Here is a 20,251-nt window from a genome sequence, read left to right on the forward strand (position 1 = left end):
GGCTCGTTCTGTTCATATTTTGTGGGTTTACCGAACAACTTACTTTTTGTACTGCTTTAAAAACATAACTGAAAAACTCTTTTGTGGAAGACAATTTTGTTTCTTTTTTTTTAAAAAAAAACTTTACGAAAATTCGAAGTGCAATATAATGCACGCGAAGTCGCCAAAAAGCAATAAGTGGCTTTTGACCAGATCTGCCTAAGAGATATCCCGGCGTTGGCCTGACCGAACAGACTGATATGTGCGCATTGGCCAGACCAAGCAGACCAGAATGTGGAAATTGGCCAGACAAAACAGAAAAAAATTGTGTCTTGGCCAGATTCACACAGCAATGAGAAATTTTCCAGATCATTGCGTGGGATCGGAACCCACAAGTCAGCCATCAGACCCAGGCCGGTATATCCAAAAACTCTTGGGTTGGAGACTTCATGAGAGTTTTAAATTTTGATAATATTTTTAACACAAAGTGATTTTCCTACTGATTTCTGTGGCTGGCAACATCCAAAGCCTGCGCTTTGAACGCATTTTGAATTACGTGGTGATACTTTAAATAAAGTTCAATGTTCGAAAAAACTTTGACGGAAGAAACGGTGTGTCGTAAAAGGCACTCTGATCTAAAAGGCGGTTAAACCTAAACGATGGGTTGACCTATTAGCATTTTTTGGATCTTTGAAATTTTATAGTTATTTTTTTGAGTTTTATCACAGCAGATGACGTCATTTCGAGCGGATTCGATGTTATTTCACTCTGGAACAGAAAATAATTATTCTTGTTCAAATGTGCATTTTTCATTATTTTGGTTGAATTATTGTTAGTTAATTTGGGTATTTTGGCATTGGATATATTGTCATGAAACTGTTTTTTTTTGATAATTTGGATATAAGTGAGAAAAGAATTCACTAATAAACCACCTATCTCAATTGGTGATAACTCTAAAAAAAGGTGTGTAAATTTCGTGACATCAAAAACAACAGTAGATTAAACAAAAACCTAAAAGCGACCGATTGTGATATAAGATTCGTGTTTCAGATACTTAGTGTTCATACTAGGCACCTACTTTGATAAACTGGTTACGTTTGAAACCAATTATAACAGCAAGCATTGTTTTGATATGTTCTACCTCTTTGTTAAGCTCGCCTGAACTAATATCTGACCGCTTCCGAATTCTTTTTGTAGCTGCTACCTAATCGGATTAGAGGGTGTGCTTTTAAGATTTACCAGAGCGGTATTAGTTATATTGACAATGGTCCAGTAACATGACATGTGACATTCTACTAAAAACATGGAGATTTTGTAAAATCTTTTAAAAAAAGAAGTTAATACATGAAATTTAGTAATCATTGCTTGTCAGTTGATAATTAAGCGAAAAAAGTCAAATGATCAACTTTTATTAGCCGTCATTTTTGTCGAAAATATTTTTTCAGCTCATAAGTTGATAACTCTTCGTGTTTCACATAATTTAGTGGAAGTTGATTTATTCAACTCTTTTGTCGTGAAAAAATATGAATCTATCTTGGAGTTAGAATGCGGACGCAGCAGTAAGTATGTGGTAATTATGGCAGCGTGTTTTAGTTTGTAATATACTTACTTGCACCTAAGGCATAAATAGTCAAATTTAAAGAAACGCTGTAGCTCTATGTCGAATCCTTCCTGACCTAAAACCTCCCCCCTACCCCCCCGTGCCTCCTCGTCCACCCACCAATGCCGCTAGGGAGATTATTTTGATACACCCCACTTACGATGTGACCAACTTCTAAAATTTGAGGACATCAATAAGCATGAGAAGTAATCAGTCCACTGATAACCTAATAGATTGAGTTATAAATAGCTTTATTAACAAAGCAGTAGCAGATTTTTCCATTTTCAATACTATAGGCTCAGCCATTATTCACTCATTGGACATTTTCAACTTAAGCCTGCAATCAGATTTGAGTTTTTGCACTTGCCCTTGAAAAATCCATTGACAGCAGAGAATTTTTCATTCTTTAAGGCTCTCTACTTCAAAAATGTTTCCAGGTTCCAACTAAATAACTGTCAATTCAGGCGGACAACCAGCAAGGCTCGTTCTGTTTATATTTTGTGGGTTTACCGAACAACTTACTTTTTGTACTGCTTTAAAAACATAACTGAAGAACTCTTTTGTGGAAGACAATTTTGTTTCTTTTTTTTAAAAAAAAAACTTTACAAAAATTCGAAGAAGAGCAGTAAGTATTGAAAAAGTGAGGAAACCAGCAGAGAATGACGTGAAGTGAAGCAGTTTTTGCTTCAAAACAAAAATACCTACCTGAAATTTATGGCATTTTTAGATTTCCTGGTCCCAAAAACCAAGGCCCTTTTGAATTTTGTCTACTCTGCTTTCTGGTTGTATTGAAATGAAACATTACAATACGAGAGCGTTAAGCGATACTACAGAATGAATCTGTTTTAACACAGAAGAACATTGTAGTTGTTTAAAAATAATTCTACATGATCAGCAACAACAATTTTTAAAATGAAATGCATTGAATTCTTTATCATTGTTGCCTGGTTACTCATGACAAGAATTTAAAAATCTTAAGTCTAACAATTAGTTTCAAAAGAAAATTTTTTTTTCACAGACAGAAAAAGTAGCATTTTTTGAATTAAAATTGGATATGGCTGGGTTGGTGGTGCGGGAAATTAGAGTTTTGAAATGACAACTAATAAATACAGAGAATTAATTTGTCTTCATATTGCTGCAAGTTTCTGCAATTGCTCATTGCTTCAATTTTTACAGGCATAGAAGCTTTGAAGCAAGCAAAAACGCATTAATTTTGTATCTCTTAGAAACAATATTTTTAAAGTTCTTATAGCACACTCGGAATATAAAATTCCTATATTCCGAGTCCCAGACTCCTTGCTTTATTGATCCTGTAGCCTAAGAGGAAAAGCAGTATATTGGTATTATCATTTAAAGTTTTCAATTAATGAGAAATAATCCCTTCTATCTTTACATCCATTGGATTACAGTTGGAGTCAAAAAATAACTGTCAAAAAATCATAAAATTAAATACAATTTTCAAATTAAATAAATGTAAAAGAAAATCCATTAAATAAGTTTCTGCAAAACCGAACAAAGAACAGAAAACTATTCTTAAGATCTTCAAAAGTAGGTCAATACACTTAGATATATAGTAGGCAGTTATAAAAGTATATATTCAAAGCAAATCTGTGCTACAAAAAGTTATGTTGAATTTTTAATGAATCTTTTAACTGCTCTGCTTACTTTGCTTCTCCTTGTTTTTGACATTGTTTTACTTCTGAAAATTCTTTTAAGCAAGATATTTTAAATAGTCTTTCCTCCACTTTTTGGAAAGTATTGGTGTAAATTAACTTGAAATTGTCTCAATTTTTGCGAGATTAGTTTTCCCTTTTTTAATATTTGAACGTGTTTAGTTTCGGAACTTCCATTCTCTTCGTCTTCTTCACTTCAAAACAGCGTGGCAAAAGAAATTAACCAAATGCCGAGCGAACGTGTTGCCTACAGCAATTGAGGAAATGACAATAAAGACTTTTCAGGAACTTTTTTTTTAGTTTTTGAAATAGTTTGGCCTAAAATAGATAAAATTTCGCTGCTCAACAATAATGAGGAGTACATATTTTTTCCGTAAAATATGCAATTCTAAGCATATATTTTACATAATTTTGCAATTCTAAGCTTATATCTTACGTAATTTTGGGTTTCATTGCGTAGATCTTACAAATTCAACTCTTAGAGCTCTGTTTGTGATACTCCAACCAACGACCTCCTACATGCTTGTCGCCTCTTCTACCACTGTGACACCGTAGCTGGATCAATCTTATGAACCACAGATCAATCTTTTAAACCACTGATCAATCTTATGAACCACATTCTTCATAAGTTATTCGAAATCAACGCTAAATTCAACGCAAAAATTATATAAGATCTACGCTTAAAAAGCGCAAAATTATGTAAGATGTACGCTCATTCGTAGATCGTACATAAATTCAACGCATTTGCCGCCAGTCTTAAGTAATTTTGTGTTTTTAGCGTTGACGCGTCGCGTCGGCCACCCTGTTACTATACTTGATTGAATGTAAATACCCGTCACTTGATGAAGTATAGTTTAACCGTAAGGGTCGTCATCCCACCAGACTCAAATTTATATTTTCAATCAATATTCATATTTGCGCGGGAAATTTTGGGTACCTTTTCGCCCGTTTCGCATGGGATGAGGAAGTTGAATACACAGAGGAAGTTTATGAGGATAGAGGGCAGGATGACATTGAGGACATAGTAGGTGGGTTTCCTTTCAAACACCAGACTGAAGGAGAGACAACTGAAGCCCCTTTTATTGGCCAGTTGAGAAGAGGAGGAGGGACCAGATTGGAAAATATTGTTGTCGTCCTCGTCAGAATATGCAGCGCCAGTGCCGAAAGAGTCCTAAACAACCGCATAACCAGCTGGACCCTCGATGGGCTGATGGAAACTTACGTAATTTGCTTTTTAAAATTACAAAAAGTAATTTTACCTTTATTATGTGCTGAAAATATTTCATGCAAAAGATGGGACTGTTTCCTTTTCCTTCCCTCGTGAAAATATTCTTGTTTTCATAGAAATGCCTCAATAAACTAACGTGCCTTTTTTGCATTAACGATGGTTTGATATCGTAGCTAGATAAGACGTGGGACGAGTCATTATAACCCGGGTCGAGGTTTTTGGGTAAATTTTTGTAAGAAATGCGGTGATTGCGGTTTATGGGGTGTAAATAACTCACCGCCTTTCACCGCATTTCTCACCGCGAATTTCGCGGCGTTTCTCGCTAAAATTCACCGCATCAAATTTTGCGGCAAATTAATGTAAGAAATGCAGTGAATGCGGTGAAAAAATTCACTGCGCTTCAACGCAATTCTTACAAAAATTCGACGCGAAATTCACCGCATTTCTTACAAAAATTACCGCATTTGTTTGCAACGTTCATTGAATCTGATTTAAATTCAGAAGAAATACCAAAACAGTATGCAACAGATGTTGCAATGGAATGAGAAGTTGTAGACATGCAGGAGGTGAGAGGTTCGAACCCGTGTACGGAAGTTTCCTTTTTGTAAGAATTCCGCTGGTTGCGGTGAAAATGAATAATTCACCGGGATTTACCGTTTTTACAGCAAAAAGATTTAAGAAATACGCGGTAAAAATTATTTATTTTCACCGAATTTCACCGTATTTCTTACATAAATTCACCGCCAAACACCCAACTGGGAATTGAGTTATCATTAGCAACGTAAACGGTTGTCAACTGCATATAGTTATAGTCCAACTAGAAAAAGAGTCATTCCCAAAAAGATTATTAAAGTTTTTTTACGCACAAAAAAATTTATATTGAATTTTCCAATCTGGACATTTGCGTAATTGTCGTCGATATGAGCAGCAAAGGAAATGAATTCTAGTAATGAATTCTAGGCACAATTTTTGGCTGCCAACTTATTTCTCTGGCTTCTAACTGAACTCCCAAGTCTACAGTAAGTATGGCGAGGTGATACATTTTGCCTACACAACTAAAGAAGACAAACAATCTTTTGGAGAATTTGTTCAAGTCATAATCCAAATATAGTTAGTGCATCGCACGCTCCTGAAAGCCGTAAAATTAAGGCCAAGGAGACCAAGAAGATCCAACTTGAAGTGACAAAATTATTCGGCAATCAGGTCTCAGATCGGTCAACGAAACTTTCTGAAAGTCTACAAAAATTTAGCTTAAAAGGAGCGCAATTGAAATAGTTTGTTAGCAAGTTTGGCTAAAATTATGTTATTAGACGGATTTTGTTAAGAATTAGAGGCGTTTTTGATTATTCGATTCTGATTGGCTAATCATTTTTGCAAGGCTTTTATGGTTAAGGAATGATGCAAAACATTTTTGTTGGATAATTAAGCGTAGCTTTATCTAATCGGTAACATCCTCTGGCCCGGAACGAGGTGTTGGGAAGATCGGGACATGCTTAAAGAGCAGAAGGACGAGCAACCCAGAAGACGCTGCTACAATTCTCCCCTTGGTGTTGCTTTTGTTTGACTGAGTCATATGTGCTAAGGTGCTGTTCGGTAGGCGTCTGCCAATTTGATAGATCTACAGAACAGAGCAGTTACATACTCTTTAAGCCAACGTGCTAAAACTATATTGGCGTAAGAGAGCGCGCTAGCGTACTGCTTGCGACTGTTTGCTTACGTCAAAACCACTGATTGACAGAATTCCAGTTGCTTGGTTACCAAGTAGACATTTTATTTTTAATGTACTCCCTAAGCTCCTCTTCGGCTCCGATAATTTTTTTACCATTGTCTGACCAAATCTTAGCAGGCGTACCACGGCTGGAGACAAAGCACTCCAATTCCCTTACAAAGGAACAGTTGTTCATGGAGCGAAAGTTTTTGCCATGGGCAGCAGGACTTGTCAGACAAGTTATTCGGTCGAGTGATCACCTAAATTGGGCCCAAGCAATCAAAGGTCCGGTGTTTGTAAAGGGAAAAGACTGGTTAGCATGTTTCGCTTTTGGGATGTCTGCCATGACCGGATAAATGTTTGCCGCACTGAACTTTTTGCACAAGCTGGAATTTGATCCGAAGGTACGCGATAAGTAATCAATGCACTCATTTTAACTTAGTTCTCTTTCAAAATATGAAGCATAACTTTAAATGATGCTTGTGAACAGGTCAGATGATTTGATTATGTTTTCGCTGATGCATTTTATCATATTTTCTAACGGTTAGTGTTATTTTGAATCACTGTAAATGTATAAGTGTTTTGTGGGAGTGTGCACCAGGAGACTTGTAGATCCAATGGTTTCTGACTTTCGGAGAATATGTTTTGTTCATCATCATCAGCGAAAGGCAAAAAACCGCACGTTGGATCTTTTCATTACTGTCTTGAAATTATGTTCATAAAAGAAGCAGTGTTGTCGGCTCCTCCTTCCCATGACAGATCTTACAGATAAAATTAGAGCTCATTCAGAATGTTATTTTTCTGTTACTTCGTGTGGCTTGACCTTCAAACTCTACTGAGATGTAGGGGCTAAAGTGGTAATGAGACGTTTTATTTACCTGTTGAGAGTGGAATGAGTTCAGCATCTGGAGAGAAGAGGGGGAGGGGTAGGAAGCACGGTGTGGAGGTTGCGGGGTGGGTGAAGAATCTTCTTGATGAGAGTGGGAAGGCGAGGGAGAGGGAGAAGGAGAGAGGAGCCCAAAGGGAAGACTGATTTCTGGACCCACTGAGTTAAGGTGAGGTTCTGAAACAGACAAACAGCTTTTATGAAATTTCATTTCAACGAGGGGGCAAGACAAATTATTTTTGATTGTTTGACATGAAAAAGATAAGGAACGCAATCAAGATATTAGGAACCAAAGGGGTATAATAGTGATCACACTCTTCATTTTCTCAGTCGAAAACCAAAAGTCAACTAAAAGAGTCACGGTCGAGGCTATGAATTTAGAGATGGTATATAAGGCAGAGGAAGCCACAAGTAGAAATGGGTTGCGGACGATGATGAGAATTTAAGCTAGTACCAGAGAGGGGTGACCTCATCCATCGTCTTTTTTTGGGGTCAATTAGTGATTTTAAAGTAATTAATTAATAATTGTGATTTCAGCGTAACATCGGCCTGTTGTCATTTTTTCCCACGTTTCAGCATTTCAGACTGTTTCAGACGCAAAAAGCGGCAAACGTCACCGAAGAGAAGTTCTTTTCTCGGTGATGTTTGCCATTTTTGTATGAAACTTTTACATGGTGCTATTGTTGCGGCCAAGATTGGTCGCGCTATGGTCGTGCCAAAAATGTGATAGAAATCTACCAATCGCTAAAAATTGCGACAAAGCAAAGCAGTATGCCGTAAATTAAGACAAAGCAAGAATATTTGAGGTGGTGAAAATGCCAGAAGAAGAGTGTTGCCTTGATATAGTTTGTATCTGCCAGTGAAGTCCAGAACATCAAACTCTGAACTCCTCTGGAAGAACATCATGTCAGCTGCCCCCTCCTCCTTAGGGCGAATGTCCACCTCCCCAGCTGAGTGGGCCCAGGAACCCACGTCGAACTCACACACCTGTCAACAACAGAACAACTAAATGCGAAGTGCTTCTAGCTATTAACATATGTACTCTGATTGAAGCCCAAAAGATTATCTTTTTTTAATGATTTTGCATGTATCTTTCAAAGACGCCTTTCTTGTAAGATCTTGCAAGAGTCTTCAAGATGATATGCAATCTTGCCGAAATCTGATATGATTCTTATTTGATCTTGCACAATCTCGCTATCCCGCTCGAGCAAGAAACACTTTTTATGATATCGTTGGATGCTCTGTCGAGCTGTTTACTGGCCATGCAATATTACGCATCTATTCAGCTGGCCTTCAGGAACAAACCCTATTATATAGTTAGCCCTGTCTTAAAATGTCAATCAATATCTATTGATAAATATGAATCTCAAATCAAACAGAGGATAAACAGAGAAGGCACTACAACTTGTATCCGCCAGATTTCTCCTCATATTAAGCATGGAGAACGGTCAATATTTATTCACTCCAAAACCATCAACCCGTAAAGCTCCGACCAGTCGAAAGCTCAACCATGTATATTTCTTGAAAGCATAAAAATTTGTTTATCCTAGATAGGTATCCTTTGTTATCTGTTTGAACATAATTGACCTTACAAAAACTGAGACCAAAATCTAGCCAGAGGATCCATTATAGATTTAAAAAAAGTTCCTGCAGCAAAGGGAAAAGCATTTTTTCACAAAAAAACTACATATTTACAGTTTTTCAAATACCGTAGTCCTTCAAAATTTTTATAGCATAGTTCAAGAAGCCTCTTGGAGCATTTTTATAGCATAGTTCAATATTCCTCATGGAAAAACAACTTTTACGGTGAGAACCATTTTTCATGACACTATTTTCTGCTTTAACGCCCGTACTTTGGTGTCATAGCACTTCAGAACTGTAACAGCTTAAATTAATAGGATGCAGGACTGAAACATACTCTATACAGTAGTTTCGTACTGTTCAGAATAGAAACCGAATGCTCATTTAATGGGCATGACTCAATGCGCAATGTCATTTCTCTGGGCATGGTTAAAACCATAATGAAGTTGACCTGTATGATTGGTTGCTAAAAATAATATGTTCTTCAGGAATAAACTTGGTTATCAAATAAAAAGTACAAAAATTATAAGACGTGAGGACTTCAGTGACCACTGTAAATATCATTTTGATAAATTTGGAGAGGGATATCGCCATATGGCTGTAATGATACTCTCGGTGCTCAAAAAAATTTCTAGCGAATGTTTGTAGTACCCAAAGTTTTTCAAGATCTGCTTATTTTTGATTTGCTTGTCTAATTTAAATGTTCATCTGTTGATAATGTTCATCTGTTGCTTAATTATTTGCTCTCAAACGAAGTTTGTAGCAATTATATTAGTCCTGTCGGTCTTTCATTCCTGCGATTTTTGGTTGGACTGACTTTTCGTCCTCAAAAACGGGATGGACAAGTAGAAAACTTTCATAGATCACTAATCGATAAGTAGCCCACAACTTGATCATTTTTTGCAAAAACATCCCTAATTACTCTTGTTTTCGGGAGTGAAATGAAGCAACTTTTTAAATAAAAAATTGCTTCAAATATGCATCTCAATTTGTTTTGGAAACTTATACTTATGGTGTGAAGGGCGGTTCTTAGAGGTTGAAGATCCCGCCACTGTTGACTCATTCCCCATCCCACTCTTGACCCCCCAATATTACCCCCCCTTAGTGCTGCTACCCCCCCCAACCCACTGTTGCCCCCCATCAGCCCTCGGTGCACCCCCCTTTTCTAGCTACTGACAAACAATTGGTCGTTTGAGAGCTACTCGCCCGACGTTAGTCGGTTATGTTTTTATCTATTAATTGAGCTTTCAATGTGTTCGTATCTAGCATCTCAGTAATACTTCTCGATCTGTTTCCCCTTTTGTACGTTTCAGAGGTATGACAGAGCTATCCTACTCTAATAGCGTTCTATCCCATCTTTCTCCACATTCCAATGCAATAACAGTGATGTCCGAAACCTCCAGAACATCTGACAGTGTTTGATATCAGCTTGGGAAAAGCCCAACTATTCGATCCAGGAAGAGGTTGAGAATACAATCCAGCATGTTGGGGACAACGGAAACAAGTCGAACGTACAAAACAGAATGAAAGAGGTGGAATCAAAGGAGTGAATTATTTTTTTACTGAAACAGACATTAAACTGAGACATTAAACGGATACATTGTTCGAAACTGATACATATCATTTATTAAATGTTTAAATCTATTGGATTTCATGAAATATAAATAAGTAAACATTTGTAAGTCATTTCAGCATGCGTTTCTAAATTCATTTATCTGAATTCTGTTTTGAGTGAGAAGTGGTAGACAAAACCCACGCGCTACATGTAACTAAAGAGATAATTGCGCTAGATAGAGAGATAGAGAGAGAGAGCGAGAGAGAGAGAGATTTAGCGCGGGAATAATTATGCCCAGATAAAGAAAAGCCGGCATCTGATCATGCCCCGCTGAATAGCAGTGGGTAAATAATTATGAGAATCAAGACGGAAATTTATCATGCCAATAATAAAAGCATCGAGTAAGTAAACATGGCCAGATTGAAAACAAAAAATCTTTTTCATGTCTTGTGTAATATACTCTGTAATCTCTAAAAGTTGACATGAACGGAACTAAGGACATTGAAAAAACCATAAAGAAAATTTGAATGATTCAGTGCTGTTTCTCACGGAGACCAAACTGCGGGCGACTATCCAAGTTCTTCCGACCTTAAGATTTACCTCATATTTGTTAAACTTTTAAAACAAAATTTCGATAGAGATCTATGTGCCTTTTACAAGGTTATATAACTTCAAAAAAGCATTTCTCTGCTCAAAATCCACAGCAATTGAACAAATAGTGCAATAAATTTAGTGGCACGTTTGCTTTTTTGTTAAAAAATGACCATTTTGAAACCTTGCTTACAAAGCAGTTGTTACATGAAACATTCGCAGTAAAATGAATTTGCATTTATACAGATTTTGGGACGCTTGAAGAATGCTATTAGAACCAAATGAAAACAGTGGTTCTAATTTTTTCACAAAAGAACAAAAAATTTTGCAACAATTTCTGATTACAGGACGCCGCTGTGATTTGTTTGAAAATAATTGACCTCATAAAAATTGAGACCAAAATCTAGCCAGAAGATCCATTATAGATTTAAAAAAAGTTCCTGCAGCAAAGGGAAAAGCATTTTTTCACAAAAAAACTACATATTTACAGTTTTTCAAATACCGTAGTCCTTCAAAATTTTTATAGCATAGTTCAAGAAGCCTCTTGGAGCATTTTTATAGCATAGTTCAATATTCCTCATGGAAAAACAACTTTTACGGTGAGAACCATTTTTCATGACACTATTTTCTGCTTTAACGCCCGTACTTTGGTGTCATAGCACTTCAGAACTGTAACAGCTTAAATTAATAGGAAGCAGGACTGAAACATACTCTATACAGTAGTTTCGTACTGTTCAGAATAGAAACCGAATGCTCATTTAATGGGCATGACTCAATGCGCAATGTCATTTCTCTGGGCATGGTTAAAACCATAATGAAGTTGACCTGTATGATTGGTTGCTAAAAATAATATGTTCTTCAGGATTAAACTTGGTTATCAAATAAAAAGTACAAAAATTATAAGACGTGAGGACTTCAGTGACCACTGTAAATATCATTTTGATAAATTTGGAGAGGGATATCGCCATATGGCTGTAATGATACTCTCGGTGCTCAAAAAAATTTCTAGCGAATGTTTGTAGTACCCAAAGTTTTTCAAGATCTGCTTATTTTTGATTTGCTTGTCTAATTTAAATGTTCATCTGTTGATAATGTTCATCTGTTGCTTAATTACTTGCTCTCAAACGAAGTTTGTAGCAATTATATTAGTCCTGTCGGTCTTTCATTCCTGCGATTTTTGGTTGGACTGACTTTTCGTCCTCAAAAACGGGATGGACAAGTAGAAAACTTTCATAGATCACTAATCGATAAGTAGCCCACAACTTGATCATTTTTTGCAAAATTATCCCTAATTACTCTTGTTTTCGGGAGTGAAATGAAGCAACTTTTTAAATAAAAAATTGCTTCAAATATGCATCTCAAATTGTTTTGGAAACTTATACTTATGGTGTGAAGGGCGGTTCTTAGAGGTTGAAGATCCCGCCACTGTTGACTCATTCCCCATCCCACTCTTGACCCCCGAATATTACCCCCCCCCTTAGTGCTGCTACCCCCCAACCCACTGTTGCCCCCCATCAGCCCTCGGTGCACCCCCCTTTTCTAGCTACTGACGAACAATTGGTCGTTTGAGAGCTACTCGCCCGACGTTAGTCGGTTATGTTTTTATCTATTAATTGAGCTTTCAATGTGTTCGTATCTAGCATCTCAGTAATACTTCTCGATCTGTTTCCCCTTTTGTACGTTTCAGAGGTATGACAGAGCTATCCTACTCTAATAGCGTTCTATCCCATCTTTCTCCACATTCCAATGCAATAACAGTGATGTCCGAAACCTCCAGAACATCTGACAGTGTTTGATATCAGCTTGGGAAAAGCCCAACTATTCGATCCAGGAAGAGGTTGAGAATACAATCCAGCATGTTGGGGACAACGGAAACAAGTCGAACGTACAAAACAGAATGAAAGAGGTGGAATCAAAGGAATGAATTATTTTTTTACTGAAACAGACATTAAACTGAGACATTAAACGGATACATTGTTCGGAACTGATACATATCATTTAGTAAATGTTTAAATCTATTGGATTTCATGAAATATAAATAAGTAAACATTTGTAAGTCATTTCAGCATGCGTTTCTAAATTCATTTATCTGAATTCTGTTTTGAGTGAGAAGTGGTAGACAAAACCCACGCGCTACATTTAACTAAAGAGATAATTGCGCTAGATAGAGAGATAGAGAGAGAGAGAGCGAGAGAGAGAGAGAGATTTAGCGCGGGAATAATTATGCCCAGATAAAGAAAAGCCGGCATCTGATCATGCCCCGCTGAATAGCAGTGGGTAAATAATTATGAGAATCAAGACGGAATTTTATCATGCCAATAATAAAAGCATCGAGTAAGTAAACATGGCCAGATTGAAAACAAAAAAATCTTTTTCATGTCTTGTGTAATATACTTTGTAATCTCTAAAAGTTGACATGAACAGAACTAAGGACATTGAAAAAACCATAAAGAAAATTTGAATGATTCAGTGCTGTTTCTCACGGAGACCAAACTGCGGGCGACTATCCAAGTTCTTCCGACCTTAAGATTTACCTCATATTTGTTAAACTTTTAAAACAAAACTTCGATAGAGATCTATGTGCCTTTTGCAAGGTTATATAACTTCAAAAAGGCATTTCTCTGCTCAAAATCCACAGCAATTGAACAAATAGTGCAATAAAATTTAGTGGCACGTTTGCTTTTCTGTTAAAAAATGACCACTTTGAAACTTTGCTTACAAAGCAGTTGTTTCATGAAACATTCGCAATAATATGAATTTGCATTTATACAGATTTTGGGACGCTTGAAGAATGCTATTAGAACCAAATGAAAACAGTGGTTCTAATTTTTTCACAAAAGAACAAAAAATTTTTCAACAATTTCTGATTACAGGACGCCGCTGTGAATGCAACTTAAATGATTTGAAATTTTCCAGTTCACAAAATTTCATTCATAGCAGCAGATCTATTTTCAGTGGCGTAATCCGAACCAGATGCTATCGGAGGGACCTTTCTAGTGGATTGAATAACTTGCTGTTCTTGTTAGGGCTAGCAATGAAGAGCAGCTGATTTTATTTGATGTTAACCCTAGTCGCGACCAGATATTTTTATTGCATAATCTTGCAGGATTCTTTCAAAAAGAGGCAAGATCTTTGAAGATAATGCAAGACAATTTATATCCTGCAGGATCTTGCAAGACGATGGCTTATGCACCGAATTCGCTGTATTTCTTACAATTTTGTTGCTTTTTTAACGCCTACCCATTCACCTCAACTCGGGAGAGTTTGTTACAAATCATGCAATTTTTTTTCGGAGTTATGAAATTAAAAAGACAGTGCATACAATTTCTATCATAATACATAATTAGACAACTCTATTTCACACCGCTAAAAAACTGTTCTATTATAAAAATTATGATTAAGGGAGTTGATCTTACCTGTCTGTCATAAGGGAAGAACCACACATCCATAACACACACCAGTTCTGCCCTGAACGGCTTCAACACCATTGTCAACCCATCGAACAGCAGGGCGGGGGGAGAGGGGAAGTCCTGATTGAAGTGTCTCCCTGACAACTGGGTAAAAAAGATGATGTCTGGGATCCACATGTCCTCTGGGTTCAGGTCTATCCGGCTGATGTTGGCAAACTCACGCGGGTTCCATCTGCAGAGAATCACAAAAACACAACTACAAGTAACTGCTTAACTGCTCCCCTCCCCTTCTCCGTGAGCATAATTATTGTTTTAATAATTCAGGCTGAACAAATGATTATACTTGAAACTTTTTGCACTTAAGATGGTTCGCATAACGGGTTGCGCCTTATACAAAATTGGGATTTGTGCCCCTTTGAGCTCAGTGGGTGCATATCATTTGCACCGCCCAGACGCACGTGCTATATTTTTACATAATGATTTACTGTAATGGCACGTGCTCTGTAATTTGGGGGAGCATAACGTACTGGGGGTGGGGGGACAAACGGAAAAGATCCCAAAATTCTTAGGTGTCATACAAGATTATCTATGATTTGTATGATTTCTATGTACTCACACGGGGATTATAAATGGTTTCATACTAGTCATAGATGGATCATCAATTATTTCATACAAGTCATATAAGCAGCTGTCAATATGCTTCACTATAATAAGCCTCCTCATATCCTTTTCTGCCATGAACAGTCACAAACTATCATTTATGATCTCTTTTATCTCTCACTACCATCGCACTTGGCAATGATTCATGATTTGTTTGACATTATATATGATCCTTGTATGACTACTAAGAAATGGCAACTCGAGATAACCTAAAAAGTATTGGAATATTGCTATTTATGTCCCCTTTCGATCAGTACATTCGATTAATAAATATCTAAACATTAAGTAACGTTATATTCATGCCAGGTGGAGGGTGGGAAGAAAAAATTCCAAAGTGACAACAAAAATGTTACTTTTAATTTCATTCTTAAATTTACTTTCTTCTGTTCTTATAGTCATCTACATGCTTTTATTACTTCCCGTACCTAACTCTAAGGCAAACTCAGTACTGATTCAGAGTCTTATTCATGTTACATTCTGCACTGATTTTCTTTGATTCAGAGCTAATTCAGTGATTCATTCTGAATTGTCTTCTGATACAGAAGAATACGGAACATTTTCTCTAATTTTTGCTCTGATTCATTCAGATCAATTCAGAGATCCCTTCACAGTTGGTTCTGAAATCCTTCTAAATCATGGTACTAAAACTCTGAATTTGTTCTGAATCAGTACTGATTGTCACCGAGCCATAGGTACGGGTTATTATGGACAAATCTTATACATGCGTCCGTTTTTGATGCCTTTGCGAAAATTCTGTTTGTAATGTTTGTTCTAGAGATGTTTGTTTGTTTTGGATGTTTTAGAAAACAGACTTGATGTGTTGGTTGTGCCAGAGCATCTCCACCCAGAAGTGTAAGTGGATCTTGCCCTGAATGCTGTCTGCTCCCAGTATCTGGTACAACAGAAGTCTGAACTGCACTGTCGTGTTCTCCCTCTGGTCATGCACTGGCCTAAATACACATAAATATAACAAAACTCTCCCAAAAAAAAATCACATCATTTCTACTCACCGATTAAGCATGCATTAATCCTGGGCGAGACCGCATGGTTATCTTGTAAGATCTTGTAAGACGAATGTTTATTTTGTAAGATTTTGTCAGAATCTTGTAAGATCTTACAAGATAACCATTCGGAGTTGTCTCGGGAAGATACTCAAAATTATCTCAAATCTTATATTTTCAGATTCACTGTTAAGTATATAAAGCTGAATACTGTAATGCATAACATTTGAATTTACTTAATGACAAGTCCGGACATCACCGCGGAATCCTAATGATGTCATTAGGAGATCACCGAGGAATACATCGCTCCCGAAGCTCTTGAAACCTTGAATGTTATGTCAAAGCTGCTCAGTGGAAACAGAAATTTCTTTCATGGCCAATGTGTTCTCTGATCACTGACCTATTCGCGTCACAGGTGCAACCAGACCACAAAAATTTGAAAATTTGACCCTACTTCAAAACTGCCGACGGCTAAATTGCTTGAAGATTAGCATGTACTTCATTAGAAAAAAAAAATTGGGACTCTTCCTCTATGCGACTTGGTAACAAATTTGCAAGAAATTTGAACGAAAACGGTTTCTCAGCCAATTAAACATTCAGCTGTTCAAAGAAAATTTTGAAAATATTTGATTGCTTTTTTTTCAAATGGCCAGGGGACCGCTCATTATTGAGATATTTTATATAAAAAAACAAAAACCTACAAAAATAGCCGAGCTTGTAAAAATCACGAAGATTTTTTTGAAAACTGGTTGTACCAAGAACAAAGACCATTTGAAGAAAAAAAGTTACAAAAAACAAATTGTAGTTCAACAGGTAGGACATCTGACTTGTCTATAGTGATGCTAAGCTTTTAACAGGAATAAGATAGGCAAACCTCAGAAAACCATAGTCTTTTAAAAAAAACAAATAATTTCAAAATTCATAGCCAACATAAGATTTCGACTAAAAGAGTAGACAGTTTGTCTTGCAACTTCTTCGAAAACTAATTGCGCCTGTTATTAGTGTGACTAAGTCATAAGAAACTAAAATAACATTAAATACAAGTTGATCTAAAAAAGCTCCTAATCATCTTTACGGAACCCCAGTATTGAAGCCATTAAGTTTATAAAATAGGATAGAATTGATTTTTCATTTGCGTCTCTTTTGAACATCACAAAATCTTTTTGTAAAAAATATTTCAAAATGACAGCAAAAAGAACAGCAAAAATTGGAAAGTATATTTATTTTACAAAACTCTTCTGAAACAAATTGTCTAAGCCCTGAACACATCAGTCGAAACGTATAATCAACAAAATAATTTTCGTTTGGTTCAACAATACCTCACAGAAATCTCTCAATAATAATCTCAGGTTATAAAAATGATACAACATTGTAAAAAACGAGGAAAGCGCATAAAAAAAGAGATAAGTTGAAGTATACTTTTATTTTTTTGAAAAAAGTTAACTTGAAAGTCAATCAAACTGTTAGCTAAATAACGATATCAGTTATTAATTTCATTATGTATCAATAATTGTTCACTGATAGTTTTAATTACTCAATATTCGGCATACGGCAACAAAAATTAACAGCAAATACATAGCAAAAACAAAAAACTACTAAATTCTGTAAGAGAACGGTTTCGACGCCCTTAAAAACATATGTTATGAAAACAATAAAAACGTTTAGTCAAGAGTTTAATAACGTTTTTTCAGTTACATTGTTAGGTAATGTAAAGATTTAACAAAAAAATAAAAACAACTGCAGGAATGGCTAATTATGCACAAAAATCGCAAAATTTTATATGAAAACTCGTAGTACCAAAACCAAGAAACCATTCTTGTGAAACAATCCACCGCAAAATTAGTTTTTGTTCAATAAGCAAAAACGTTTGACCCGTATTTACTGAGAGAGTAAGTTAAAAGTTGACAGAAAAAAATTGACAAGTTCAAAAAACCACTGAAATTTGCTTTAAACAAACACATACAGTGACACAAGAGACATTAGGTAACAACCGAATGCACGGCTCGGGTTTACTTACACTTCTTGAAGAAGTCTTTGGGATTATTTGATGGTTAGACTTAGTATTCTGACTGCAAAGAAAATAACAGTTGGAGGCAAAACACAAGAATTCAGTTAAAGTTTTTTAAAACCCTTCCTCAAAGCCATAAAACCATTAGGCTCTCTGAAAACAAATTATATTTATATATATATATATATATATATATATATATATATATATATATATAGGTATATATATATATATATATATATATATATATATATATATATACGTCCGGCCTCACTTTTATGTAAATGTGGCTGTCATTTATGGAACAGTGCATGAAAAATTCCGTCAGCAATTTACATAAAAAGAAACAAAATCAAAATAATTTGAAAAAAGGCAGTATCAAAATAGAAATTAAAAAAATTCTGATTGTAGGAATTCATGATAATATTAAACCTATCCCTGATTGTGCCGAACCACCGACAAACAGCTCAAGTGTTCCAATTGTTTGCGAATTAGACCGATTGTTGAGTGGAACACTTCAAATATTGAAAAAAAACAATGATGCAGTTTGTATAATTATCGAGTTATATTTGTAAAAAAAGGCAAATTTTTATTTTCAAAAATCTTTTATAGTTTCAAACAGCTCTTTTGGAGTTTCAGGAGATTGTGTCAGCGGTTTTTAGGTCTCCACTTTCAGCAAACTTAAGCAAAGTGTACCGAAGAAGCATATTTTGTGCAATTTTGAAAGAACAAAGACTGAATATTTAATATTTTATCAAAAATTTCAGCCAAAGAAACTCCAATCAAACAATTCAGCGACGCCCTTCTATCTCTAACGGTAACAATAACACTCTACCATTAAAATTTTTACCTTATTTTAAATAATATTAGTATAATTCTGCTAAATTTTAGCAAAAATTACTGAAAACGTGAATAAAACTCTTATTGCTAGAAATTTAGTCGTAACTGTCTGGGATTTAATTCAAAGACCTAATTGTTATTGTGATCATTGATATGGGATTTACAAACTGTGAACTGTCTTCTTAATCCACAGATAGCAATGCGAGAAACTTTTCTGAAATTGATCAACAATCAGGAGTGACCAGTAGTGCTGGTCTGTAAGCAAACTCGGATAATTTTACTCGACAGCTGAGCCATTTTCCCCGCAATGAGAAAAAAATTTATATCACAAAAAAAGGTCAAGCAAAAAGTTAGCATGGAAACGACACATACTTTTACAATAATTGCTTGCAACTGCGTTCGAGAGCAATTAAAAACTTTTGTCCCAGCACTTTTGCTGAGAAAAAGATCAGCCCGTATACGAACAAGATGAGCATTTGCAAGGATATGAACAAAAGTGGACGATTGCTAGGCATTGAATTTTTTTCGATAAAATTATTTCCACGGATTAAAAAATGGGCAACATTTTTTTTTAAAATTTACTTTTGGTTATGCCAGTGACACCTTATTTTCCGTCGATCAACAAAAGCTGAACGAATAAAAAATTTTTTGAGCATGTAGTTTTTACGTCAAGGCTGCTTGCAACTTTTAATTTTGACAGCAGAAAACACTTTGGTGAAATGATATGTGAATTGATTAACCTGAAGTGTCTGGACACATTCCGAAGCACCCTCTGCATGAGATACTGTCCAGAGAAGTTCTCCCTCTCCCCCCTCCCCTCTCTCTGGGTAAAATAGACGTAGTTAGGGTGCAGGTCTGAGCTATACACTCCGGGATACAGCCCACTTCCTCCCTCTCCTCCAAACCCATCCACGTGATCAAATAACATTGAGGCTCCATTTGGGGTAACTAAGAGACTGATTATAATATATAGGAGTAATGAAGTATGTAATCTAACAGAGATAAACAAAGGTGTTGCTTCTAATGAGCAAAATAATGCCTTCATTTTTACGGATACAAATAAAGGTTTTCAATTAAAAGAATATTTGAGATATTTAAAAAAAAACAAAATTACTATTTGAATAATTTTCTTAAATTATAATAATGCTGCCTTTATTTTAATAGGAATCATTGAAAGCTTTGAATGAATAAAATATTTTCCAATAAAATTAACATTTGATAAAATGCACAAAAACAAAATAATGTCGCTAGGCCAAAATGAAACCAGGCCTTTTTATGCAATCGTGAATTTTAAAAAAATTGAAGCAAAGTAGATAAAAATTCTTTACTAATATGATAGCAATGATATTAAATTAGAGGACCGTAAGCTGATTGAAAGAGTTGAGTGCGAATTTGATTAATTGAAATAACTTGAGGTAAAAAAAAGTAGACTTGGTTATAAAGCTATTTTAATTGGAGGTTCAGTTTAGTAGACGTTTGAGGTGAAATATTACTCTTTCTCAGCTTACTTTGGTTTTAATCTATTGTAATC

At 35.7% G+C, this 20,251-nt stretch overlaps 1 protein-coding gene across 1 annotated transcript in view; it reads right to left on the reverse strand.

Annotated features, from left to right (window-relative positions):
• The window catches only part of LOC142340460 (uncharacterized), a 33,460-nt gene extending 13,812 nt beyond the window's left edge, over positions 1-19,648 (reverse strand). The window contains exons 1-6 of the mRNA XM_075391034.1: positions 19,461-19,648; positions 15,684-15,821; positions 14,218-14,443; positions 7,911-8,061; positions 7,067-7,251; positions 4,190-4,423 (exon numbers count right to left, since the gene is read on the reverse strand). Of these exons, the coding sequence (XP_075247149.1) occupies positions 4,190-4,423; positions 7,067-7,251; positions 7,911-8,061; positions 14,218-14,443; positions 15,684-15,821; positions 19,461-19,648 (1,122 nt within the window). The remainder of the gene's footprint in view (positions 1-4,189; positions 4,424-7,066; positions 7,252-7,910; positions 8,062-14,217; positions 14,444-15,683; positions 15,822-19,460) is intronic.
• Positions 19,649-20,251: the final 603 nt, after the last annotated feature.

This window comes from Convolutriloba macropyga, chromosome 5 (assembly GCF_964194025.1).
Source record: "Convolutriloba macropyga chromosome 5, txConMacr16.3, whole genome shotgun sequence".
NCBI lineage: Eukaryota > Metazoa > Xenacoelomorpha > Acoela > Convolutidae > Convolutriloba > Convolutriloba macropyga.